Below are 27,681 nucleotides of genomic sequence, written 5' to 3' on the forward strand. Positions count from 1 at the left end.
TTTCCAAAAGCTTCATTCATTAACAACGAACAAGCATTTTCATGATTTTTTTTTCTTTCCAAATTTTCGAAAGAAAATGTATAGTGATTTTCAAAAGAAATAATCATTATTATTATGTTTATTAATGCATTCCTATGCACGATATATTTATACTAGTATCATTGATCCCGCCTAGCATATAGAATTTTCTTTTTTTTTTTTTTGGTTTTTTTTTTGTTTTTTTTTTGTTTTATTAATAACATGTCTGTTGTCATAATATCTCGATATTGCCGTTAATCGAATATATGTTTATTTCAATTTATGTATTTCTTTTTTTACTTTTCATTCGATGATTCGTTTCGATATATCGATATGAATGTTCATTACAAGAACAGCACAACGTTATTGAATTTCTATTCTTAGCATTCTTGAAAGTTCTTGCATCCGACTATTATAAGTGACATGAATTAAAAAATATCATGAAAGTTATATATATTAAAAGTAAAATAAATTATTCAAGTTTTTTTTTTAAATTAATATTAAAAACAAATATGAAAACTCCATGTCGCTTGGTATCGCTTTTAATTCTATAAAATTTGCTTATGATCATTACGAATATATATATATATATATATATATATATATATATATATATATATATTATATACATATATGTATATACATGCAGACTTGTCTCGAAGAGGTTTTTTTTTTTTTTAATTTTATTTTATATAATATCGAAGAGAAATAGATCAATACACGCATACTCATATACACACGCATTCCATCATACTGATCGCACACATCCGTTCGCAATTTTCGATTAATTAGCAACGATAGTCACAGCGTTTATATTGTTATAATTAATATATTGCCATTATGGTCGATGTAATTTTTAATTAAATAGAGAAAAGAAAAAAAACCCAACGAACAAACAATCACTCATCGCCGCTACTTTTATTCGGTTAAGTAACGAGCATTGTGCTGAATTATCGATCGTATCATGATTAATCGATCAAGTAATTATTCAAAGGCATAGATACATACTCGTCTATGCAGGAATGTTCACAGCAGTATTTAATAGCTAATTACATTGTATTGCTCCTAAACGTTTACTTTACGAAGAATCTTGAATAGTTTTCTCTTTATTTTTATCTTTATCTTTTCTTTTTCTTTGTCTTTTTCATTCTCATTTTTTTTCCTCCCTTTTTTTTTCTTATTTTTTTTTTCATTTTTTTTTTCATTTTTTTTTTTTTTTTTTTTCATTTAATCTTAAGTTTATTACATCAGAGGCGTCATCGCCATTCTATCGTTCAGTCATATAAACCAGTAGCCTTTTGTTATAAACGAGTTATTAAGAACCACGGCGCACTCATTGGATTGTCGAAGTCACAGTCCAACGTCATATTCTCGTCTCTTAGAAATATCAAATGTATGTATTCTCAGCTCTTTCTCTTCTCGTCGAAAACAAAAAGAAAACGACAAAGAATTTGATGATTCCAATCAAGCGGGAGTTTCTTGTAAATTTTAATAAGGAATGTTTGCGATATAGGCTCCTAACGATCTCTCATCAAAAAAGTATAAGAGAACCAATACGATAACATCCTTTCCGTAGACGTGTTAATCGTCAAAAATACATTTTCTCAGCCCATATAATTTCCATAAAATGCTTCAAGCTAAACTCCTAATTAATTGGAAGATATTTATTTATTCATGAATGTTGCCGATCAAATTGGAACCTTCACGTATTTCCGATTGACATTTTCAAACGATCTACGTTATCAAAGTTCATAAATCCGTTCTGAAGCTGATAATTAACAAATAGAAGAAAAATCGATGAAGTTATATCATCGTTCGATCCTCATAACGTCGGCAGATCGGAAAGTTCCATGAAAGAAATTATAACCCTCGTTGGTGTTCAGATTTCAATATCAAGATGTTGGCGCGTATCCGAGATTCTTCCGTTGTAAGAAAAGTGAGATCTCGCGGAACGTCGGACGTTCGTTTTCCTCGCGACGCCAGCATTCGAGCATCAAATCGTAAATGTCTTTCGATGAAGCCGTTGGTCTAGGTAAATAATCAAAATGATCGTTCGTTCCATCGGTACAACCACTTTCTGAAGCGGAGCCATCTTCTTCGTTAGCACGATGAAATCTTCGGAGACTCTCAACCACTTCTTCGTTCGATAAATGTTCATAAGGAATTCGTCTTCCTAGATTTAAAATCTCCCAAAGAGTCACCGCGAATGCCCATACGTCGCTCTTCGTTGTATATTTGCCCTACGATAAATATATTTCGATTAAAATGATCGTGATGAGAAAAAATTTTTCTCCTGTATCAATTTCCAAATCTATCATTCGTTAGACGATTTGTTACTTACTAAAAATATAGATTCCCAAGCCATCCAACGAACAGGCAAAGGTACAGTTCCATCCACTTTATAATAGTCACAGGCATATAGTTCGTTGTCTGTACCGAAGTCTGAGATCTTGATATGATAAGCTTTTCCAACTAAACAATTCCTAAGGGCACAAAAATATACGAGTTAAAATATTATAGTTTAGATATAGTTTATTTACACGAGGACGGGGAAGATAGAAATTCGAAAATGAAGTTCTAAGTATTACGAAGCATCATTTTTTCAGACGAGGGATTAAATAATAGAATGTAACTCTGTTCTAACTTAAGTCGAAAATAAAAGTTACATGACAAAAATCGAACGGAATAATATATCTGTATATAGATATATTATATTATATTTATATACAAAATCAATTTCAAGCTCCATTGAAATCTATTTAGAGATAGTTAAGAGACGAATACAAGCAACGTACTCGTAGCTGGACAAATGACCGAGCGAACGATAGCCGAGCATCCAACGGTTATTGAATGGAGGGAATCGATTAATTTCGGTAGAACAAAGCACCAATTTAGAGGCAGAACGTCTGGGTAATTAGCTGCGCTTTATCGATCATTGCGATTGGCTGGTTCGCTTCTGATAGTTGTGCACGATTCGTGGCTCGTGTTTGTCAACGATCGTAGATAGCTTCATAGGACGCAGGAATGATAAGATTAATCCAAAAATGTCTTAGAATTCTTATTAAGTAATAGCTCTTTCGCATATTTTCTTGAATAATTCATCGTGTAGAGTAATAAATCTTTTAGTTATCATTTATATGCATATACATATAGATATGACAGCTGTTTTGTCAGTAGAGGCCTGTTATCTGACTAGAAATGCTCGTATGATTGTATAATGAACAAGTGGTTCATGAGAAACTGCGAGAGATGCTCTTCCGAAGTTCAACAGAGAGGTACTTGCTGTGTTATGTGATAGTTATATTAGATAGATACCTGACTGTTGACTACTTGTACAACAGAGAGAAGTAAATATCTATTCGGTCTACTACGGAATGAGTATATTAGAAAGACATGGAATTAGTATAATACTACATAATACTGCTTTATTGAAATCAAACCCTTGCATTCATTGTATTCTATAATTCTATTTTACTATTGAGGAAATAATCTTTATTTGGTGAGAATATAAATGATAAATTAGATTTATCATTGACAGAGATTCGTTTTATCCTATAAACTTGGGCAATTTAGATGTCACATCAAACGAGACATAGGGAGAGGTCTCTGGGAGAGATGAAACGAGGAGGAAAGATGCAGAAACATCCTCAGGAGTGTTCACAAAGCCGTAATATCGTTGTGAAAGCGGCTCCAGGAAGCGTCTCGTGGTATTCCATTAAGATTTACGAGGGGCCGTTTGAGAGACACTGCTTCACAGGAAACTAGGTACCAGCCGTTGTGAGAGAGCATCATGCGCTTCTTGTACATGTGTATGTATCACCACTACAGACACATATCCATGGATCTCTAACGTATATGTGGAGACCTTTATTGATGCGTAGCCGCGTGTATGCATCTAAACGTTCTATCGATTCGTCGAGATAGGCCACAGCATTTCAATAACAGGAACGTACGAGATAGGTACGTGAGAGTCTCTGCCTTGGCTGATCATCTGCGATCGTACACGAACGAATGCCAACGATCTACGCGAATACTCCTGGATTATTACAGAAGTATATTCCTTTTTTTGAAATATCTCACTTTAGTTTCACTCCTCTTTCTTTTTATCATCATTCATTATACCAAAGAAAAGACACTTATATCGACCTAGTTGAACATATTTTCAATATCATACTATATCTTTTGTATAATACATAAATCTAATGTGTACTATAAAATTTATCAAACTTAATAATGCTTAGATATTATTTTCAAAGTTATTGTATAAAATTGATCGTTCTCCATTTCTTCTTGTTTTAAAGTTAATAACATAAAGGAATATTATTTTGTTAAAAAGACAATACGATAACGAAGTTGTATATGCAAACTATCTTTCAAAAGAAAATACATGTTCCTGTGTTTATAATGCAAGTATGGGAAACTCTCTGTTATCCTACCCTATTATCTGGTAAGCTTAACTAACTGATATCTTTCGTTACCGATATTCCCTCTCTTCCACAGCTATTGTTCATGACTTATTCTACTAGCAACGTAGAAACTTATCGATATCGATAATTCTGTTATGTTATGGCTGCGAGTAATAATAATAATAACAAAAAAAAAAAAAAAAAAAAAAAAAAAGAAAAAAAAGTCATTGCGACAATGAGATCAATAAAATTTTTAATATTCATGCTGAATTGTATAATGTATAATGAAGTCGCGTGTATGTATGTGTGTGTGTGTGTGTGTGTGTGTGTGTGTCATTTGTGATTTGATTTGATTCATCACACGATTTTTTGTCATTCATTAATTTTTTTTTTTTTTTTATGTATATACATAAAATATAAAAGCAAATAGACAAGTAAGTTGTTCAAATAGGTATTCATCAAAAATTTATTCAACGTTGACATGTAAATCCAAATTTCAATGATGTTTCATAACATTTCTGCTTTTAAACTGAAAATCATTCAATCGAGATTCCTATAAAAGGAAACTAATTTTGCGTTACCATAGAGGGTAAACTTTCAAAATGTAGACACGTACCTCCGTTTACTAGCAATACACGAACAACCCTGAAATCTCACACCATCATGTGTCACGTAACGATGCCGTTACTGTAATGAGTTACAACTTCTCGTAAGCAGAATTTCGCGACACATAGGAAAATTAGCCAAAGTAACCGCATTGTTTCATCTTAATCGTTACCAAGTTTCGAATAGCGACATGTAAATATAATTTACATGCATACATACTAATGCTTTTCTTCACAGTACAGTAATTTCAGAATTGTTATTTATTAGAAGATTATCCGGTAAAAGCTTATAACATCGAGTTCATCAAAAGTAATGTAATCATAATATTATCATGATATTTTTAATTCAAAATATTGAAATCCAAAATAATAACTATGTTATAAAACAAATTTACTTTTTAATAACGTAGATTTCGAAATGAGATTACGATTAATATTTAATCTGCATAACGCAGATTACTTTCAGCGAATGTTGTCCTAACGTAGAAAACACAGTAACGGGATTCTTGATTAAAACACAATTTATTCGGTTGGATGAGTTAGCACGCTTCTATCACGGTGCATAATTAATATAATCAGGAGTATAATTACGGCGTATTCCCGATTCGTTGACATCGAATCAGGGGCAACGAATCGTTGATTTCCCATGTGGCAGTAGTTCAACGTTTATTTAGGAATTTATGAAAATGCACGCTCTTCGAAAACGATATAATTTAATTCTCTCGGTGACATGAAGTGATGTGACCGACTTGAGCTTCTCACGTAAGTAGAAGAATAAGAAGATAGGGAGGAGAAAGATGAAGAAGAAAAAGGAAGAAGAGAAATCAATGTCGGTAGACAGACCTTTCGTCTCGTTGCTTGGTTAGGAAAGCCCTGCGGAGAAGGAAAAGCTTTCGTTCGCCATGAAAGACGAGTTTTCGAGATAAAACGCGACAGTTCGGTCTACATAATCCTCTGTTATCCCCACGAGAGAGAAAGAGAAAGAGAGAGCGAGGAAGAGAGAGAGAGAGGGAGAGAGAGAAAGAGAGAGAGAGAGAGAGAGAAGAGGGAGGAGGGAAAGGGAGTAGTCCGCTGAGGGATTCATTCGCAGAAAGTTTCGTTGTACTCACCTAGTAGCCAAATCCCGATGCACGAAGTTGAGGTTCTCGAGATACCGCATGCCCGATGCGATTTGCGCTGCCATATAGATGAGACAGTTGAAACTGAAAGGAGTAAGTACATAATACTGAGATCGAACTAATGGAAACTTGATCGGAGATGAGTCTGTTATGGAATTTCTAGTAAACTTCCAATACAATGCTTCCAATACAAGTGATTTTTTAATTACCTAAGCGTCTTAACACCGATTGGCATGGAATGGGCATCCTCTGCAGTGATATGCGTCTTTAGGAATTGACAGAGGTCCCCATGTTCCAAATATTCCATCACAACGCAGTAGGGTTCCTCACGGCAGCAAGCACCCAAAACCCTAGCGATATTGCGATCCTCGAGTGCCGCCAAAATCCTCACGTCTCTCTGGAAATCGAGCCTGTTGGATGAAAACATTGATTTTAGCAATTTTTTCAATATATTCAGATAGATTGATATAGATATGTAAATGTACATTTGAAAGATTATCTATGTTTTTGTAATCGATGTTAAAATAAAATTGTTGAGTATGTTAATGCATTTAGTAACGATGACATTTACTCGTATTAATATGTGGAATGATATCAAAAAGAACATTAACATTTGAAGGGAATAATTGACAGATGAAAGGTTACATTTCGGAGCAGTTTAATGTAATCGAGTTCCGGTTCCATAATTTATTACTATGAGAAGTCTAGACTGTCTGAAAAGATTGGAGCAAATTGTGTTGACTTCGTATATTGATGGATCGAACTGCCCTAATTGATATATGGTGTCACACAATCCAATAAAGATTATAGAATAATATTGGGTTCAACACATTGAAATTAGAAGATTTAATCACAATGACGGATGAATGGTTGTTGTGTGAATTAAATAAAAATTGTTCCTTCTGAGATAATTTTTGGAGAGATTTGAAAAAATTTTTAAAAGACTTTGAATTACCAAGAAAAATCTTTCCTCTATGTTAATTAAAAAAAAAAAAAAAATGATGACATTAAGCTATCATAGAGAAATTTATTGTGATTAATTTTTATGATAAGATTCATCGTAAAAATGAAGATGAGAATATTTTCATATTTCAAATTGTTTCTATAAGAAGTTTAAGCTTTCGCAAGAGAACAGAGAGTAGTAAGGCCATGGACTTTACCGACGGTGAACGTTGCTCGACGCAGGCTCGTTACTTCGGCTTTACTTACGATCGACTTGGTAATGGCACTCTCGCGTGATAGCTTAATGCGGCCGTTAACAAAACTACAAGGCTGCTATCGATTCGCTATAAAACCGAGAATCCTGCAGTTGCTACCCTCCGCTCTCCTCCTGCTACCTTCACTGTTCGCGTTGCTGAGATCTACGACTCCGTTGGTATGAGTTGTGTTCTACGATTGTTTCGAGAAAGACAAAAAACTATTATATCAGTAGTGCAGTTGATATGACATAAAATAAAAGTTGGATACTGGAAATATATTTTCACGTATACAAATACTATGCATTGTTACGAAGTTGGATATTACGGCACTGAAAACATATTGCTTATGTTATATGTATCATTGAATATATTTTATTTTGATTTATTATCAAATATAAAAATATAAATTCTCTCCTGACAGAGAAATTTACATTAACACATTAATGTACTTTCTCGCAATAATATCAAAGCTAAAAGGAAAATTTTTCAGATAATCTTTACTGGTCCATTACTTTCGGTATTATCCTATCGTATAATATTCCCTTTCCAAGTTCGATCCCAGCGTTTTTACTTTCGACAATGTTCAATTTTGAACTTTCTTACATTTTATTAAGACAAACGACCTGGATTCTTGGCAGCTCTTTCTCTACGATCCGAACGTTTTCATCTTCTTAAAGTAAGATAAGAAGAAAGAAAGGGAGAAATAAGGAATAAGAAGAAGGAGTTAGGTCTCTCGATGACAAAATAAATGAAAACGATCAATTAAACAAAAAAAAAAAAGAAAGAAAAAAAAAGTATCTACATATGTACATACATGCGTATAAATGTAAGTATACTCTGGAGTCTGCATCACGCGATACGAAGCGTGACGCATAAAACAACCCTTATCTATTTGACCTTCGTCAGGTCATGACTACCAGAATGGTTAGCCCTTGTTAGTGTGTGTTTTCTTTACGTTATTCTTCTTTTATAATCGCATCGTTTTACTTTTTAAAAATCACCCTACCAATATGCATATATACATACACATACATATATACATATATAAATATACATACCTAAAGTGATGGGTAGATGGGGAAGGTTAAAACGAACAACCACCAACTTATTCTCTGTGACCATAGAACGGTCCAGGGAGTGTGGTTACGAATGGCGCTACATTAGGCTCTAAAGGTACTATACTATGAAAAACGGAAGGTTTTGTCTCCGGCTCATGAAAGGGAGAAATGGTGGATCGTTTCGATCCACGAGAGAGACTACTTCGTGAGAAGGAAACTGAGGTGAGACGAAGAGAGGGTAAATTGAGAGGGTCAGAGTCACGAGACGCGATATGTTATACCGAACTGTGGGAAACTTGTTGCGTGAGTTATCGAAGACAAAGCGTCGGTATGAATCGACTATTCAACTTCGAAAGTTTATGTTTGATGTATAAAGGTTCTACAATTTTTTTTTTCTTTTTTTTTTTCACCAGAGTATTTTATTTTATTAGTAGTCTAAAAGACGAAAAAAGAAAACGAATAGTATAGGATTTATGACGTCTTAGAATACATTTCGATATATCATGGGATACGAGAGTTGTGCGATATGATTAAATGATAAAGCTTTTTATGAAATATGATTTTTTTTTTTTTTTTTAATATCAAATCATCGTCCTGATTAAAAATTCACATTCTTGTCCTGATTCACTACACGAGGTACTGTGAAGTTACTACAAAGACAAACTTATACGTCGATCTTCCCCTGGTATTTCGTCATTGTCATTGAAAGGAAGAAACGATGGTGAGGTGAAATGGTGAGCTGGAAGGAGTCAGGTTAAGGAACGAAGCTTTGTCATTTTGTGAGGAGATTTGGTCGAAGAAATCCAAGAAGGAAACCGTCGTCTCGGTTGTCTCTCTCCTTTTCTCTCTCTCTCTCTCTCTCTCTCTCTCTCTCTGTCTTTCTCTGTCTCTCTCAGCGAGAGAGACCAAAGTTCCGGTCCACCCTATCTCCCTGGTCATTGTATGCAAATCTATTCCATTCGCCGAATCGAAACTGGCTTTTTTTTCTGATGTCCAAGCGCGATAGCCGCGGGAACGAACGGCTCGTCTTCGGGAGCCTGGGCTTATCTGGTAGATTTTTTGCCAACGTTCCTGATCGTACACCGTGGGGTTCCTTTCTATGAACAAACGAACGACGACGTGTGTCCGTTGATGCGTGGCCCAGACTATAGGACCTCTGGCCAAGAATATTTTAGAGGTGAACGAGATTTTGGCCAGCATCAAAAGGATGGGGTTCTACTTTATTGAGCTTAAATATGGCTTATAGACGTGACGAACGATGAGTCGTGTAGATTCTTATACATAAATCCGATCCAAATACATCGTGTCTTAGAAATATGATGATTGGAATAATCAATATATCGCAATAGAAAAAACATTGATTAAGTGAATTGTGATTATCTTGCTAATTGCATTGATAAATAATCCAATTGATAATTAATAATGATTGTGATCTATCATTCAAATAGATATTTAGGAAGTTTTAAAAAAATTTATACTTCGCTTTTTTTTTTATACTTTGTATTACTTCGGATCAATATACACTACAAACATGATATAAAATCGTGAGTGGAGTATCGGTGGAACGAGTACTAAGTTTATCGTTTTAACAAAATGAAGAGAATGTAAAAGAATAAAATGAGGCGGGAGGGGGGAGGAGGATGAGAGAGAATTCGATCGAGCGTACGCTATAATACGAGAGAATGCAAATTTCAAGATTCCATGTAAAGTTGCATGTATACATAATCATATGCGCGCGTATATATGTATGTCTGTGTATTTGTATACTCACTTTTCCTTCTCGCTGGCTTCCGGTAATAAAAACTTGACGGCGACGAAACGTTTGCCAAGGGTGGTCGTTGTTCCATACTCAGGAATCCCTTCGGCTTCAGCAACATATACCTTTAGGAGAAAGATATCTGTTTTTTTCTCTCTCTCTCTCTCTCTCTCTCTCTTTCTGTTTTCTCTCTTACTTCTTATATTTCGTTTTTCTTCGTTAGACAAATCGTTTTACTTAAAAATATGAAGGGGAGGCTGAGAGATGAATCGCTTCGAATTCGACGCGCGTTTTAAAATTATTGCCGCGGTGGTCGTCGCTTTTATATCGTTCGCTATGTTAGAAGGGGAGAAAGGGGAAAAAAAAAAAAGAAAACGAAATGCTTTCGTGAGATATATGCTCGCGAGTTCGTTGAATTCTTTCAAGACTTTTCAATCTGATGGAGTCTGGTAGTATTTCTTTGAAATTGTCGACGTGTGTTTTAAACCACCCCTATCGACTCTACGGAGTTTGATGCATCCAACTCCTCCTCTTTGGATATACGTTATATCTGCATGTTTAAACTGTTAAATACTCATCCTTTGATCACAGTGATATGAAGGAATTGTTTTTCCCAGTTGACACTTTTTATTAATAATATAATTTTATATATGCTTGTTAAAGTTTATATCAACGATAAATGTATATATATATATATATATATATATATATATATATATATATTTTTTTTGTTAACCCTTATCGCGACTTGAAACAATGCATTGGCAACTGGGGATCAATATATTTTCGCAAACTCGACGATGCGGTGGTACTTTGAAAGGGTGCCGAAAGCGGTGACTTCGGTCTAGCCGGTCATTAACGCTACCCGATGTACACGAGGGGCGGAGGACAAAAGGGAATTATTAGCCGCGCTAACACATTCTAAATTGATCATACTCGACGAGTCTCGGCCGACGAGGTGGCATTGTATCGAGGAAGAATAATACTGCGCTTCGTTAATCGACGTATTGTTGCGTGCCTTGAAGCTCCGTACTCACTAGCGCGAGTACGCGAATGGACTTCGGTTCGAGAAGTTGCTTCGTGCGTTTCTCTTTCAACAAACGGATTGATTTCCTGATCATCATCGGTTGATAGGAAGTACCGTCATTTCGTAAATTGTGGATAAATTGGAACCACTTTGTTGTGCCATTCATCGTCGTTTTATTCGATAGTCGAACGAATGTCAAAGGTGACGACCTGTCGAATTTGAAGCTGTCAAGGGGATTGATTTATTTTTTAACGATTTTCTAAAAGCAACAGCATTATCTGCTTCACTTCTAAGTCTAATTAAGAATTTTCCTATCATTTGCAATTTCAATCGAATATTATTGAATATTCCTTTAAATCTAAATAAATTTATTGATATTATAAAAGAAATTATTATTGTAAATATGCTTACCGTCCCGAAAGCACCTTCAGCGAGTTTGGAAAGCATGCGAAGGCGATGTCGTGGGAAGAGCGGCACGCTCGTTTGCTCGAGACGTCTTTTCAAGGCCGACAGTACCTCCTGTTGTGTTGGTGACTGCAAAACCGAGGAACGATCTATTGTACTGCTGTAGCCATTGATAATCGACAATCGACGATCACGCTAACGTTGGTAAAGCACGAAATGGTTTAACGAAAGATCGGTTTTATTTGATGTATCGTTGCTCCTACTGTATCATTATATTGTCATATTTCGAAAATTATATTAGTCATAATAAATATAAATATAAATATAATAGATAAATGATATTAAAGAATTTGATGCTAGATATAAAGGATTGGAGGAAAATTAAAATAGAGGGTAGAAATAAAAAATGAAAAAGCTTTTGTCAAAGAATGTGCGGGGAGTAGAGAAGGGCAGTTAGGGATAGGTTGAATTAATCGAGGATACGTTGATTGGCATTGCTACCGATGCGTCAAGGGCAGAGAATCGACGGGGGTGGTAGGGTGAAATGTTTTGACTGTTTCGAGTGGTACTGTCGTATGTCAATCACGAACAGACGGGTACCGACGTAGACATGAGCACTTTCGGATTTGGATCGTCCCAACCGGAGTATTGTATTCGGATCAATCTCAATCCGAAACTATACACATCCGATACGAGAATACCATTCACTTTACGAGAGCGCATACTAACGTATATACTAGTTCGTTGTTTCTTTATCTGAAAGACTAGAAAGCAAAACAAAAGGAATCGTTTGTCGACAATGAATGTTTTCGTGATAATAAGTACATGATAATATGAAGTTATTTAATCTATTTAATCTAATTAGAAAGAATTTCTTTCGGTTTCTTTCATTTCATTATTTTTAAATGTTAAATTAATTTGAAATAGGAACAATTTTGTTAATAGTATCCCGAGTACGTACAGAATACCACATATGGAACATTAGTTGATGTAACAAGATTTCTCGTTTCTATTTTTTATTATTCGAAATGTTTTATGCACCTTTACAACCGAACAGTCAACTAGTTTTCGTATTGTATCGAAATTCTGGACACGAAGTAGAGCTCAGTGTACCCATGGGACGAAAACCAATCTACCCGAAAAACATTCCAATCTCTTACCAGAACCTAGTGATTTAAATAATTAATTTCAATTTTTTCCCGTCGGCCAGACGGAGATACTTTCAACGGAAGTACTCCAGTTGTATACTCAGATAGATAATAAAATATTGAATTTCATTCTGAAGTATAGATGGAAGATAAATTTAAATGAAGAATTTTAAATTAAATAACATCACGTACGAAATCGTAATCAACTTCTATAAGTCTATTAGAAATATGTTATGTGAAGTGTACGATCTTATTGGCGTAGGAATAGATATAATCAATAGGTCAAAGTGATAAGATCATGATTGATCCAAATTGAAACTGACCTTTTTGTCCTCGGTTTTAGTGCTATGTGAAGAATTTTTAGAGAAGAGACTGTCCTTGTCGCTGGTAGTACTGGATACTGTGGTGGTTCTAGCGCATCCTCCGGTTCCTTCTTGGTTGAGGAGAGGTACCGTGCCGAGTTCCGGTACCGCATAATCGTACGATGTGTCAACTGCACCGTTCGCGTACACTGCTGCAGATGATATAGCAAAGGAGGAACGGATGTAGAAGGGGATGGCGTATTGATTGCGGTTAGGGAAATGCTTTGTACGTTGATACGTATTTGTGGATGTTAGTGTACCATCAGCAAAAGCTAGTCGTATGTTCTAGGAGTAGGTGTAAGCGTATGTCCGTGAATGTATCGGCATGGTACCGTTCGAACGGCGCATACCTGAGTGATTGATGTTGGTGCCCTTGTTGTTCAGCATCATGTCTTTCATCTCCATAACGACGGTGCTGTAGCTGTAGTATGGAGCATACTTCAACGCTTGGTAGGGCTCCTGATAGTCATCGAGCTTGGCGATATCCAGGAGACGATTGCCCAGATCACGTGGTAGGGTAGGCAAAGAACCCCCGGCGTATCTAGCACGACAAAAAAGAAACGATCTTTGACTAATTGCAGGACTTTCTTCGGGACAAACAGCAGATTTTAGTTTTCAAGAAATGTCTAAATGTCGATTATTTTGATGATAAGATTATTAATAATTAGACTTTTTGATGAAATTATAAGCTTTCTTTATGATCAAATTAATGTAAATATTCAAGGTTATGAATTTAATAAGGATTTCTTCGTGAATCAATATAACGATATTGGTATTTTATAAATGTAATATATATGATTGTATTCGTATACCTTTCGTCGTCTTCCAAAGTATAAGCCATCAACGCTGCTCCTTTTTCAACGGTGGCACAGGTTGAACCTAAATGAGATGGGGCTTTTCCAGTCATCGGACTGGCAAAGCATTTGCGTTGTCTGTGCCTTGAAACAATCAGAAATATCGCCACGGCAAGGAGTAATATCACTGCCATCAATACACCGATTACGATTGCCATGTAAGTTGGATCATCGTGTTTAGCAGTTGAAACAGGAAGTTCACCGTCAACGCCTGATCCATTTTTTTCAACAAAAACATCACTTTGGATCGGTGATTCCGTGGTAGGTGGTTCTTCCGTTGTGAAATTACCGTGAGCTACATCTGGAGAAAATAATTTTTCATACATTATTATAATTAATTTTAAACAAATGTTATTATTAAAGTTTTAAAATAAATACAACATAGCAAGTATATATTTGAATTTTCAAACGGTTTTTTATATAACTTTATAAATTTATAAATTATCTTCAACGATTATCCAGAAATAGGATGTTTACAAACTGCAAATGGCTTTGTCGAGGAAAAATCGTCGTGCAGTCCACACATTATGATCGCACGAATGCTCGTGACGACACGAAAAAAAAAGTGCAGTTTCCTATTCGAGACTCTTTCTTTTGCGTCCTTCAAAGCGAAGTAATCGTGCGTGAGGCGCGCATGAGGATGTTCCTTTGAAAGATAAGCATCGGACGAGGATAGCGAGTGATGGAAAAGAAAAATGTAAAAAAAGAGACGCCGTGCGAGCTATTAATGCTGGACGGCATCTTATTCCGCGAAAGCTTTTTTCTACGTGCACGTGGAGCATAAAATCAACCTATTTGTGATCTGACGCATCATCGATAAACCAAGAAAGACGATAAAGAAATAACAAAATGACGTAGTAATATTGACGTACCTTATAATTTTCAAACATTTTAAAATTAATTTTCTCGTCAAAATTCAAAGGAACGATATTGTTTTGCGAATTTTGAAATTAATTCCAACAATTATTATGACATAATTCTATGATAATTTTAATCCTTTTTAATGAAAACATTGTTTTCAATTGAATTTCAACCGGCTTTGTTTGCGACGAAGAAACAAAATGGCAAACGAAAATAAGGAGCAACATAAATGCATCTAGAGTTGACGAGAGAGAAAGAGAGACGGAGAGAGAGAGAGAGAGAGAGAGAGAGAGAGAGAGAGAGAGAGAGAGAAAAGGAATGGGGAAAAAGAGCAGAGGAAGGTCGAGAAGCGAACGAATGAGGCTTTTCTTCGTGGCAGGTCGCGTGCGGTATTCCGTGAATTCCCGACAGGATTATCCCGGGCGAAACAAAGCTGTCATCGCGTTTGATATCGGTTTTTACGTGTCCTGTTTCTCGACATCATCCTTTTGCTTCGTCGTAATGCTAGGAACAAGCCCAAACCTTTACTTTCTTTCTTTTTCTCTCTTTCTCTCTCTTGCAAGTCTCCCGCATGATATTCGATATTAAACATTCTTTATACACGGAGATATAAACTATAAAAGAGTTTGCCAACGGCCATATTGCTTGCTTCTCTATCGGTGTCAGATGTTGCAGCAGCAACTCTTAACAAGCTTGTAATAAAAAAGATTAACAGAAATTGAAATTCAACTCTACGACTTCGATCGGCTACGGCTTCTTCGAATTAATATTTGAAATAAACATTTTATTAGCTTCATGCAAGATGAAAATATTTTTTTATTCCATCCAGTGATATGAAATCACTTAGGATATGTAGAAATGTTGGATTTGTAAGAGCAACGACGACAGAGATGTAATTACGCGTTCACATACAGTTATTTGGACTGTAAATCATCACTTCGTAGGATGCAACTGGATGCCTTTCTTCATTTCCGCGAGGAGATTCAAGCGGCGCAAAGAAGCAGAAGAAGAAGAAGAAGAAGAAGATGACGAAGAAAAAAAGGAAAAGGTGTAAGCGAGCCTTTCGTCGCGTGTGAGAACGACTTGAACGGCGTTTAAGCGAGGAGCCTTTACGACGACGAGAGCTATGAATTACTTATCTAAGATGTGTTGGTATTCTAATATACAGGGTGTCTCGTTATTTCGTATACTTTATTTGAAAAATTTTTTTTTCATTCCACCGACGAGGATCGAAGTGTTCAGACGTATGTATTAAATTCGAATAATTTCATGAAAACAATTCGATCAACTAGATATAAAGAAAAAGAACAAATATACCAATTTGAAATGGCTAAGAATTCTTTTAATGAGAATTCACCGAGTACGTTCATGCAGAATTTTATTTACTCCTTCCACCTACAGGATATCATCTTGCGAAGAAGACGGGCGATGCTAAGACGCTCTGAATATAGTTTTATGAGTAGGAAAGTAAAATAGCTTCGTGCGTATGCGTGTTTATGTGTTGCATGCATGTGCAGCTGACGCTCAACGTCAAACGCAACTAATGCGCTCCTTGATCTCGCGGCCTGTGTCGCGCGCACAGCTCTCGCCAATTTTAAAGCCCTTTGATTTACCGCTCGGAATGGAAATGCAGTAGTACCCTCTTCCCCCTTCTATTCCCCCACCGGCCCATCTCTGTTTCTCTAACCACCATTGCTCGCGAGTGACCTGTTTTTCCTCCGTCCTGAAGGATCATCCAAGCGAAATCCTACGATTCCGACAGAGAATTCGCGGAATTCACGGAATAATATGTGATATTCTCTGCTAAACGTCACTTGGACACGATATCTTAAATATTTAAAGAACAGAAAGAGCCATTCCCAACGGTGAAATATTTTTGCGTGATGCAAGACGATTTGTGAAGGCACAGAGAATAGAAAATATTTCCTATTTCATGACTTTAGTTGGTCGAGGGAGAACAACAGAGGATATCTTTTTAAAAGAAAAGAAAAAGAAAAAAAAGAAAAAGAAAAAAAAAGAAAAAAAAAAAAATAAGAAAAAAAAATCTTTAGTATCCTCGGAAGTCACATATGACACGAATGGAATTCACGTAGGTTTTAATATCGGGAAGTCTTTTTAATTGAAATATAATATATGTCTATAAAATAACGAATAAAGAGTATATGATTTTAATATATCATAAAACAATTTTGCCTGCTCCGTGGAATTTGATCGTAGTCGATATCAATGTTCCGCTATTTCTTCCGCCCATGAGATTTATTTAAAAAATGTTGGTAATAAAGACAGAAATATTCATTGAATTCCTAAGTTTCCAAGTTTCCTCGCTATCCGGCTTGTTTTTTTTTTCTTTATTCTTTTTCCTTTTTTTTTTTTTTTATGATCTCGATGCCGGATTGTTCATTGGACTTTCTGCGATGCACATCGACTCGTTTCTCGACGCGAAAGGAATTTCAACCTCCCCGTCTTCTACCCTTCTTCTTTTTCACCCTTCAACTCCCTTCGTTCATTATTTACAGACATCGGTTACAGAGGACGGTCATATTTGTATGGTATGTCGTTAAAGCGCGACTCATTTTTCTTCGACGTCTGTTGCTTCATTTTTCTACTCCATCAATCCCCCTCTTACCCTTCCTCACCACAATATCATTGGTCGAAACGAACGGAGGGTGATTGTTCGATCATGAATTTCACGCGTAACGCGCGAAAGAGATCCCTATGAAATTATCTGTATGGACTGAAAGTATAGGGGAGTATTGCAAAGGATGTTCAGAGAGAAAAGGGTTGATGGCGATCCTCTATAGAAGGGTAAAGAGTAGGAAAAGTCGTTGGGATAAAGTAAGCCAGGATGGTATGCCATTAAAAACAATCCTTTTTAAGCTGTATATAGTATTCTCTTCCTTTCTTTTTTGTTTCTCAATTTTTAATCCATTTTTTCAAACAAATTAACTACATTAGTCAAGAGTAATAAGTATATTTCATTTATTAGATTTTCATATATCATATAATGAATTATTTATGTTCAATGGTGTGTCAATTACATGTTGAATTTTCACGTTACATTTGACACGAAGAGAGTGTCTCGTGACGATGAGTTTTTTTTGTTTTTTTTTTTTGAGAAATAGAAAAAAAAAGTAACAAAAGTGGAGTTAGAACGTTATTAGCAAGCCACTGCAGTATGAAGTTCACTCACTTGACTCGTTCGTTTGGTACTCTTATTCCTCTTTTCTTCTCGTTGGCTATGTAGTCTCAAAGTATTCTACATATTTCACAGAAGTACTCTGCCATCTTTTTCCTATACGTGCTTGCATGAACGAGTAACGCGAATATGAATGTGTTTTAACCATGAGTCGGCATTAATCGGAACGATTCCTTAAAGCTCACTTATTCGGAATCGTTCGACGATTCTCATTCGACTGTACGAAAGCTCTTTCGAGAGTTCTTTGTGTGCGGCCTAAGGGTTATTATTCTCCTCGAAGTCTACCGATTCGGACTTACCTTTTGTATTTCTGTCTCTGTATGTGTGCGTGACTTCATTAATTCCTAGATGCATTTTAAGTACATTGATCGTACCTACTCTTCCTAATTCTCTTCTTCTAAGTACCTTTACCTCATATATTAAGTAATATTAAAATTGTTTTATTTGAAATTGTTTTATCTATTAAAATATCTATTAATATCTATTAAATCTATAAAATATCTATATAATATTTATTGTATGAAAAATTTAAATATTAGATGTATTTTAAATACATTGATCATAGTTCTCTTTTTAATTCTCTTCTTCTCAATAATATATTAAGTAATAATAAGATTGTTCTATTTGAAATTATTAAATATCTATTTAAACGTCCCTCAATCGTATATATAATCGATCAGTCGTTTTTGTACATTCTTATCCTTTAATAAGTTTATTATTTAATGTAATAAAATCAATTGAATTGCAAGAAGATTTTACGAAGAACGATCCTGCGTTTATGATAAATTATTTCTGAAACATTCGAGACAATGCATCTTTTCTAGCACGGCAGTTCTCTTCGGTATATCCGCGATTATAAATCATCTTGCTTTCACATCCATATTGGAAGGACTGGGTACCTCGATAAACACCGATAAGCTCTTTGTAAGATGCAATTTCCTGACGGAACTAAGTTAAATCAGATGGAATTTACTTTCAATGAAACAGAGAGACAGAGAGACGGACGGAGAGAAGAAATAACGGAAGAAATTTCAAAGACGTACTTCACGATTTTATATCTTTCTTGATAAAGAATCTTACTCGCGTATAATGCTACCAGTCTGTTATATCTCTTCCAGGAAACGATCGAGAAAACGTAAGAAAGGAGAAACATGGAAAAGAAGAAATTCTTGGAGTGTGCATTAAATCGAATTGTGAGTGATTTGCGATTTCGAAAAGAGAAATGAAATGAGGTATTGTTGAGGTAAAAAAAAAAGAAACGAAATTGACATGGGAAGAAAAAATTCTGACGAGTTTGATCAATTTCATAAAAATATATACGCGACATATCTTTGGATTTAATGGAAATAGGACAAACGTATTTATAACCGATCCACAATTACTGGTTGTATCGATTGAAATCGCCATCGGAGTTATATTTTTTATCGATTGACAGTCGGTAGGCTCTTGAACGACCATCGATCCGAAAGGGACGGATTATAAAGAGAGATACGAATACGATCTGTTTCTGCTGAATTGAAATGAAATGGCCAGGCTTTCCGAAAGAAAAAAAATAGAAAAATAGAAAAATAAAAATAGAAAAAAGAAAATATATATGTATATATATATATATATATATATATATATATATATATTTCTCTTTCTCGTTTTGAGTAAAGTCCATGCCAGTCAAACGATTTCACGTCACGAACAGATTTTTCTAGCTTCCGATCAAAAGCGTGCCAACGATAACGTTGCTTTCGTATCATCGTTTACATTGTATATTTTTTTTTTCTATGTATGTAATGTATATATGTAAATATACATGCAATGACAGGATCGGTGAGAAATTGAAGAGAGTAGTTGAACACCTTTTTTTTTTCGTCTATATAAAAATACAAAAGAGAGGACTTACCAGAATCGAAAATCACTTCGCTGATCATGATCCATCTGGCGGAAAAATGGAGTCTCAATTTCACGTACTTGCCAATACGATGGTGAAGCTTGATGGTGACGTTACGAGACGTTTCGAATATTTTGTCCTCCATGTAGGTATAGGTAATCGGCTCACCGTTGTAGTATCTCCCACCTATACTGAAGAGTATGTCGACTTGCGAGAAGATCTGCGATTAAAAAAGAGAACGGTCGAGGTATAGAGATGAAAAAAAAATCACTACACTCGAATCTCGATATATTTCCTAGATGGAAAAATGTCGACAGGAAAAATAGTGATAATGTACAATAGTACGAAACAAGTTGTCTGAATGACTGTTTCATTTATAAACATTAGAAAGAAGTGATGCAAACATTCTCTACATTTTTTTTTTTTTTTTTTTTTTTTAATGTTTTTCTTTCCCGCGACGATTAAGCGAAGATGTTAGAATTATAAATTATTTCTCTTATTTATTTCAAAATATGTTTTTTATCAGATTATTACGCGATAACCCGATTAGTATTTTAAATTACTTTTTTCTTTCCTATCATTTTCTTAAAAAAAGAAAAACATTTCTTATTTATCATATTGTTTTAACGAAAGATCTGATATTATTTTATTTTATGAAAAGATGACTATGAATGATGAAAATATGTACTTCTTCAAAGTTTCTACTTCGTTCGGTTTACATAATAAACATCCTTATCCCAGGAGAAAATCATCCCGTGGATGCACGTTTAGCGGGGTAACTCTTGTATGCTTTTAAGAGGGTAGTAAGGGATTGGAAACACGGGATAGTAGGAGTAAAGGTCGTGCGGCTATTGAGGACATCATAAAAGTTTAATGTGTCCCTAAAGTTCGATGGAGTATATGATCTGATCATAAATCAAGGCTATCATTCGAGGTCGCGTTGGCTTTACATAGAAGGAGATTGAAGTAGAAGTAAAACCGAGTCGTCTGATTTGCGTCTCTCTAATTTTATATCCGTTCGTTTCTGAGAAAAAGAAAAGAAAACGAGTGAGCACTCTGCAAAGAGAGATAACATGGAAATGAAATGAAGAGAGATTGAAATAAAATCGAATTTGAGAAACTGTTCCGGTTGAAAATGAATGTTCGGAAGTGATTACAGATTAGTTTGCATATTTGTCAGAGTTAAATATGTTCAATTTGAAGAACGAATGAAGATATTTTTGACACCATTAAATTGTATGACGACGGATGGAGTACGATTTATCTTTTAGGACGAATCAGTGCAACGTTTTCATGATATACACTATGATAGCTATTCCATTATACTCGATAAAAGCTCGTTTCGTCCTGACGATACAGTCAAAAAACTTTCTCGAAGTAATTACGACCAAGGGAATCAAAACTCCGAGCGAAACAGAGAAAGAGGGGGAGAGAGAGAGAGAGAGAGTGACACGCACACACATAAAAGAAGAAAGAAGGAAAAAGAAAAGAGACGGACGTAGCTCAAAGCTGTTCGACCGTACGCGAGTTAAGAGAATATCGAATAATCGCACTTAAACTTTCACCGTGGCTAGTTATAGAAAGAAAAACTTTTTCCAAAGAAGTAAAAGAAGAAGTAAGAAGGAGAAGAGGATGACGTTTTCACCAAAATATTCACATTTCTCGCACGTATTTTGGATTGAATATATCGTAGATATCGTCCATCTCGTAATTTCCGTTATATAAAACCAATTCCCGAAGATTCGTATAGCAACGTTACTTGGTGTACATACAAGCGGAAAATGGTATCGTATAACGGAAAGGTGGTCGGTATCTATTGGTAACAGCATAGGCATTCCGATATCGATATGCTAAAGCAAAATACCGTATAGAAACCGTCGCATCGTAAGGTTCCATAAAGCTTGCTTGTATCGTACTATCTTACAACAGAATAGAAATTCGAAATTCCATCTTGTTTTACGTCATTTGTTGCATCCAGTTTTTTAGCTGAGCAACGATGAGAACGAAACATGTTGAATAAGTCGTTGAAAAAATATTCGTTTAATATTTATGATCTTTCACAATGTAGAACATCCATTCGATGTAAAAAAAAAGAAAAAAAGAAAAAAAAGGGGGAAAAAAAGAATAAAAGAAAAAATCTTGTAATATTTTATCACGTTAAAAAATAAATTTGCTATTTTATTTTTGTTCAAAGTTCTCTAATCCAAAAGAGCATCGGCAAGTCAGAGATGTAAAGTTTTAAAGGATCTTTCATGAAACTCTTTAAAGAAACATATTCTCTACTTTTGTTCATAAAATAAAAAAAAAAAAAAAAAAAAAAAAATAAGAGAATTTTGCCCTTTTCGTTCCATTAGTCTGTCATAAAATTTTATGTATTAAGTTAAATTTTGATAATGTACAGACTATACATTTGACGGTACGGAAAGAGCATTCGTAAATAAAAAGAAAAGGAAAAAACAACAGAGGGGAATGTTAGAAAGCGTCATGATAAACGAGGGAAAATGCAATCGCGTTAATTTATGCACTTTGACAAGAAGCTGAAGAGATCCTGCGCCTAACGCTTTGGGAAGTGTCATGAGAATATCGATCTCGTCGAAAATGGGTGAGATTAGGCGAAATAACACCATGAGGATCTAAGGTGGCATCGAAATGTCAAGAACACGTCGTCGAATATCTTCGAATTGATGATTAAACGTTCGGTGCATTAAACGTGACTCTTTACCTGTCATTCGTTGAAGATCATTTTGATAATCCCACAACGTAATTCGCACAATTTTATAGTACGTAATATAGTTCGTACGTAATCTTTATCTGGCTAATGAAAAAAACTTTGAAAATAATAAAAATGCTATTAAATGAAATTTAAACAATTTTATTTCCTAGCCTATCATCCATATAATGCATTTTCCATTTCCCTAAATTCCGGAAAAGATTGGTTCGATCAACGACACTTTCTATCCCTCTTTTTTGACTAACTCCCCTCGGCACCTTCCCTGCAACAATCCCGGCAGGACGAATTTTTAAATCGACAAGAACCATTCGCCGAGAACGATTCTGTTTTGATCAAAAGTCGGGGCTTTCCATTTCTGGCAACGTTCAATAATCTCCCATGCATATTTCATCGCACGCGCCGTCAAACATTTAAATGCACTATAGAGAGAGAGAGAGAGAGAGAGAGAGAGAGAGAGAGAGAGAGAGAGAGAGAGAGAGAGAGGCGGAAAGTGCGCGCACGCGAGCGCGTTCAAAGCGGATTTATTGCGAGGCTAGTGAAATACGCGCGTAACGCGCAAATGGTACGTAACGTGAACGCGTCTAGATATACACCAATACAGATATATCTATATAAATACGAAATTATACATATGTATATAATGTATCATATTATATTAGGATGATGTACTTCGATCAAAAGATTAATACATTTTCTGTGATACTACGCATAGAAAAAAAAAAGAAGAAAAAAAAAAAAAGAAATAGCCAATATCTTGTTCAGTATTCTTTACTTTTCTTCATCCATACTTTTAAACTTAACTTTCCAGAGGTAAACTTAAAGTTGGACTATACATGTTTAACATTTCCAAAGTTTTCCAAACTAGACTTACGAAAGATATATCCGAGTACATCTTAAACAATAAAGAAAAACTATAAAATTAATCTGTGTCTCACATAGTTCAATATAATTGAATAAAATCGTAGATGATAGAGGAATGATACAAATGAAAGTATCTCGGATCGATGCTGCGTTCACATGAGTTTGTATTCCATGGACACGTACTCGATAAAGCGTCGTGCGGAATATTCAATCAAGCGACAGCAAGCAGCTGGTTCGTAAGACGCCAAGACGTGGTGGTAAAAGGTGGAAAGAAAACTCAGAGAAATACCGAGGGTAAGCCTGTTGATCGACACTGTCTTCACATTCCTTTCGAGGGCTAAAGGAACAACATTGCTAAAGCGAAGGTAAACGATTCTTTCGTGAGGTCAACGACTTCACGTCTAGTATATTTTATCGACAGAAGGTTCCCGGGGTTTCTCTACATTTTTCGGTTAAAATATATGACCGAACGTTTCGTTCGCTTGTATTCAAGACACGGGAAAATTGAGTGAAACATTTTTCATATAATCATATTTACGACGCAAACATAATTCAGGTCAAGTGTTAGCTTTTTCTGAAAGTGAACTGTGAATTGAATAACATTCATTGTTTCAAACATGGTTGAACAAACATTTCGATCATTCCGATCCACTAACCTGAACGTCTCTGGTGAACTGGTTGTTGCAGTAAATATGAATTGCTGAGAATTCTCTGACTACATCGAACTCAAATTTAATTTCAATCGGTTGATCACTTCGTGTATCGTTTCTCCAGCCAACCCAACCTTGTCCTCGATCGTCATAATAGCCCATCTTGAAATCATCTGGACCCGTTTTACCGTCAGTTAATTGGCCCAGTCCACGACGAAGTTCATCGTCCCAATGGCCATCGTAAGTGGCGTCAAAGAATTCCCATTCGTTTCCTCTTTTGTCACCTTGAGGCATCGAGTAGGAAACCACACCATCTGATAATCAAAAACAATATTCTTTACCAAGTTATCTCTGAAATAATTAAATTGGATTACAACTGGAGGATCTTTAGCTTTGAAGAAAATCGTGCTAATGTCTGACTCGGTATTATAGGATCAACTTGTACATGAACGATCTACAATCTACGAAGGATCTGTTCCAGTAGTAAAATGGGCACGTGTTTATGCGATGCACAGCTTTTCCCCGCTAATAGAACGTTCCAAGCTGGCATACCAAGAGGACTGAGAAGTTTCACGAAAATTGGCAAGTGCAAACAGCTTACCGCTCCAGTAACACCCGTAGAGCTCGACCCGCATGCAAACTGTCCGCGTGTGACGGCTGAAGGGCAGAAAACGGATCTTGCTAGCCCACAGAGGTGGCTCCAGTTCATGCTTGGACTCCAAATACGTGTTCGTATTGCCTGGTATTACCTGCAGGCAGAGAGAGAGAGAGAGAGAGAGAAAGAGAGAGAGAGAGAGAGAGAGAGACAGAGAGAGAGAGAGAGAGAGAGAAAGGAGACGTCAGCTAAAGACCATGATAATTTCAGTTTCTGCAACGGCATTTGAATTCTGCAGAATAAACTTGCTCAGTCTCATTAGCCCAATTATACCGAGCTATTCTTGTTGGCTGTCATTGTCTCCAAAAAATTCAATTTTAATATTCTTATTATATTTACAATAAAAGTAGAAATCCAAAGATTATATTGAACAAAATTACATTAATGATCAATCGAGAGTGATGCATAGCTTAACCGTAATTAAACGCAACGTAGCTATGTTTATATAGGCCACATAGTAGATCGTGATTAGTCGGTACATGGAATACCGCTGTCTTCTCCTGGATGTCTTGTCATAAGGACGAATTTCGCATTCCATTTCATCGGTCGGGATTAAGGACTAATTTCAACCTACATTCCAAGACGTTAGATATAACGACGTGGAAGAGATAGTAAGTAAGAGTACTCGAAACACTTAATAAATAAATACATATGTCTTGATACATATACTATATCAAAGAATATATAAAATATCTCAGAAAAATAAAAGAAGATTATTAATCATGTTCCTTCTATATTGAGTTTCATTAATCATTATTTATTCCTATTAAAGTTTATTTATATTAAATTTATATTTATTTCTCATACTTTCAGTAACATAAAGAACTAGGAAAGTGTGAGGACTATAATATTGATTTTTGCAAGTTTATGAATAAAATAAGCAGTTTATCTAACGTTGAGCGACACAAGGAAAGAGATGAAAGAGTATAGGGTATAAAGACAGGCGGAATGACCGAGTATGTACTAGGGTGTATATGTGTATGTGTATATGGTGTCCCGAGAGATCACGCGAAGTGGCGTTGCCCATGGTGAGCAGATAGCAAGCTACAGAATATGTATATAGTAAAAGCATTTACTTGGTGTACGTGTTCAATGTGTGTTCGTGTAAGCTTGATAGTTTCTTGCGTAGAGAACACAGCGTATAACACGGTCGCGTGACAAAGTATTTTGTGGCAGACACGACACATTCTGTGCACGTTTCGTTGCCCGGCACACGTTTCTCGCCTTCGGACACCTTTATCACCCTCCTTGCTACTACCACGACCTTCTTCCTTTTTTGTTATTTTCGTCTTTGAAGGTACGAGCATGCACCATCGACTTCAGTTTTGGTATAGCCAATATCGGTTCACTGCTCGATACATATATGTATATGAAGTGATCCTTTAGCTCTCTTTGCAATTCTTGAATATATAGTACTTGTTTCCACAATAATATTTTAGATGATAAATGAATACAGTTTTTATGCAAAATTTATCCCTTTGATATTTTATTTCCTATCTTCCAATAGATCAAAATTCAGTTTGACGTTCGAAATTTTTTATGGAAAATCATTTAATAAATTGACTTTTACAGTTGAAATATATTTAATAGAAGTGTTTTTTTTTCTTTCTTTTTTTTTTTTTGTTTAAATATCTTTGTTTTTGCTGATTTTATTCATAGTTTACAAATTGTTGTATCATTATAATCTATCTAATATATTAAGTATCAAATTTTATAATCTGTGAAGACAACAAAATCTATGTCATTATATATCATTATAAAATTTTCATTTTTACCATTTTTCACTATACCAGGGATAACTTCTCTAAAAAGTCTGGTTTAAGTTCGTTGTACGGAAATCGCATATGCGCTAGTCGGTGCAACCTGGAGCCACGCCTGCAGTACTTAGCGTGCGAGATCGCAATATCTTTCTTCCCCTCGTTTCTGCTGTCGGTATCATACGTTGTCAAGGAGCAATAATGCGGTGCAACGTGCACGATGAATATGCACGTTATTTCTTCATTACGTAGTCATAGAACGTTGTACCAGTTTGTCCCAAAAATTCTTCCCATTCGAACGATTTACGATTCTTTTAAATCTGATCGATGAAACGCGATATTTTGATAGAGGAATACATACCGATTGATTCTCATTGGTCACACGCTCGTATCCATTGCAAATATTTTAAATTCGTGTTGCATTGAGATTCCTATCACGTTCGTTCTTGCATTACTAACTGGATTCGTCGAAACTGCTGGTGCATATTTAAAAAAAAAAAAAAAAAGAAAAAAAAGAAAAAAACATGCAACCTATATGTTGAATTTGTCTTTTGTATTCGTTAACGAACACACATTTTCACGAATGTCAATGAGAAACTTTTGATTTCGATGTGTCAATTTTTTTTCTTCCTTTTTTCAAGAAAAAAAATGTATACGATTTTTTTTTTTTAAAGGGGCAAATTAAAGGAACCTTGTGTATTCTTCAACGTGTGTGTGTGTGTGTGTGTGTGTGGCTTTTACTTACGAAGTTGGGTATACCGAAGGCAAAACCTAGTAGATACGGAATAGTTATTAGTGAGTGCATACGCCCTACCAACGCAATTTGCCAGCTACATCGATTTCACTTCTGCAAGAGGAAAAACAAGACGTGCGTGCGGTGTAAGGGGGAAAGTCGATACGAGTGGTGCGTGTTCGTACTTGGGGGTCAAACGTTAGACACGGAGGCGATCGTCGACGTTATCGACCTTTCGCAGCTACGAAGTCGTCGTCAAAGTCGTTGGCCATAAGATTCCTCCTTTCGTGTTTAGAACCATTGTTGTTTCGTTAGAAACGACAATAATTTGCTTATACTTTCGTAATCAATGTAATCTCGTCGAAATTCTTTTATTTATGTTAGCTATTCTCAAAGTTC

General features: G+C 35.5%; 1 protein-coding gene and 1 long non-coding RNA gene across 9 annotated transcripts in view; one reads left to right on the top strand and one right to left on the bottom strand.

Annotated features, from left to right (window-relative positions):
- The window catches only part of LOC124952810, an 89,555-nt gene that overhangs the window by 9,873 nt on the left and 52,001 nt on the right, over positions 1–27,681 (top strand). Inside the window, exon 3 of one of the 2 annotated variants that reach the window (XR_007102009.1) lies at positions 15,762–16,715. The exons of the other annotated variant lie outside the window; for it this stretch is intronic. This is a non-coding gene — a long non-coding RNA (uncharacterized LOC124952810). Of the gene's footprint in view, positions 1–15,761; positions 16,716–27,681 lie in introns of those variants that run through there. 2 annotated transcript variants of the gene reach the window in all.
- Positions 43–27,681, bottom strand: part of LOC124952805 (discoidin domain-containing receptor 2-like) — a 93,886-nt gene continuing 66,247 nt past the window's right edge. For all 7 annotated transcript variants that reach the window (XM_047503240.1, XM_047503236.1, XM_047503237.1 and 4 more), the window contains 12 exons: positions 24,739–24,886; positions 24,144–24,451; positions 19,908–20,115; positions 13,915–14,257; positions 13,453–13,643; positions 13,064–13,254; positions 11,599–11,721; positions 10,176–10,285; positions 6,357–6,557; positions 6,139–6,231; positions 2,360–2,501; positions 43–2,258 (listed from right to left, as the gene is read on the bottom strand). In XM_047503240.1, coding sequence (XP_047359196.1) covers positions 1,911–2,258; positions 2,360–2,501; positions 6,139–6,231; positions 6,357–6,557; positions 10,176–10,285; positions 11,599–11,721; positions 13,064–13,254; positions 13,453–13,643; positions 13,915–14,257; positions 19,908–20,115; positions 24,144–24,451; positions 24,739–24,886 — 2,406 coding nt within the window. In that variant the 3' untranslated portion in view covers positions 43–1,910. The remainder of the gene's footprint in view (positions 2,259–2,359; positions 2,502–6,138; positions 6,232–6,356; positions 6,558–10,175; positions 10,286–11,598; positions 11,722–13,063; positions 13,255–13,452; positions 13,644–13,914; positions 14,258–19,907; positions 20,116–24,143; positions 24,452–24,738; positions 24,887–27,681) is intronic.

The sequence above is a fragment of the Vespa velutina genome, chromosome 11 (assembly GCF_912470025.1).
Source record: "Vespa velutina chromosome 11, iVesVel2.1, whole genome shotgun sequence".
NCBI lineage: Eukaryota > Metazoa > Arthropoda > Insecta > Hymenoptera > Vespidae > Vespa > Vespa velutina.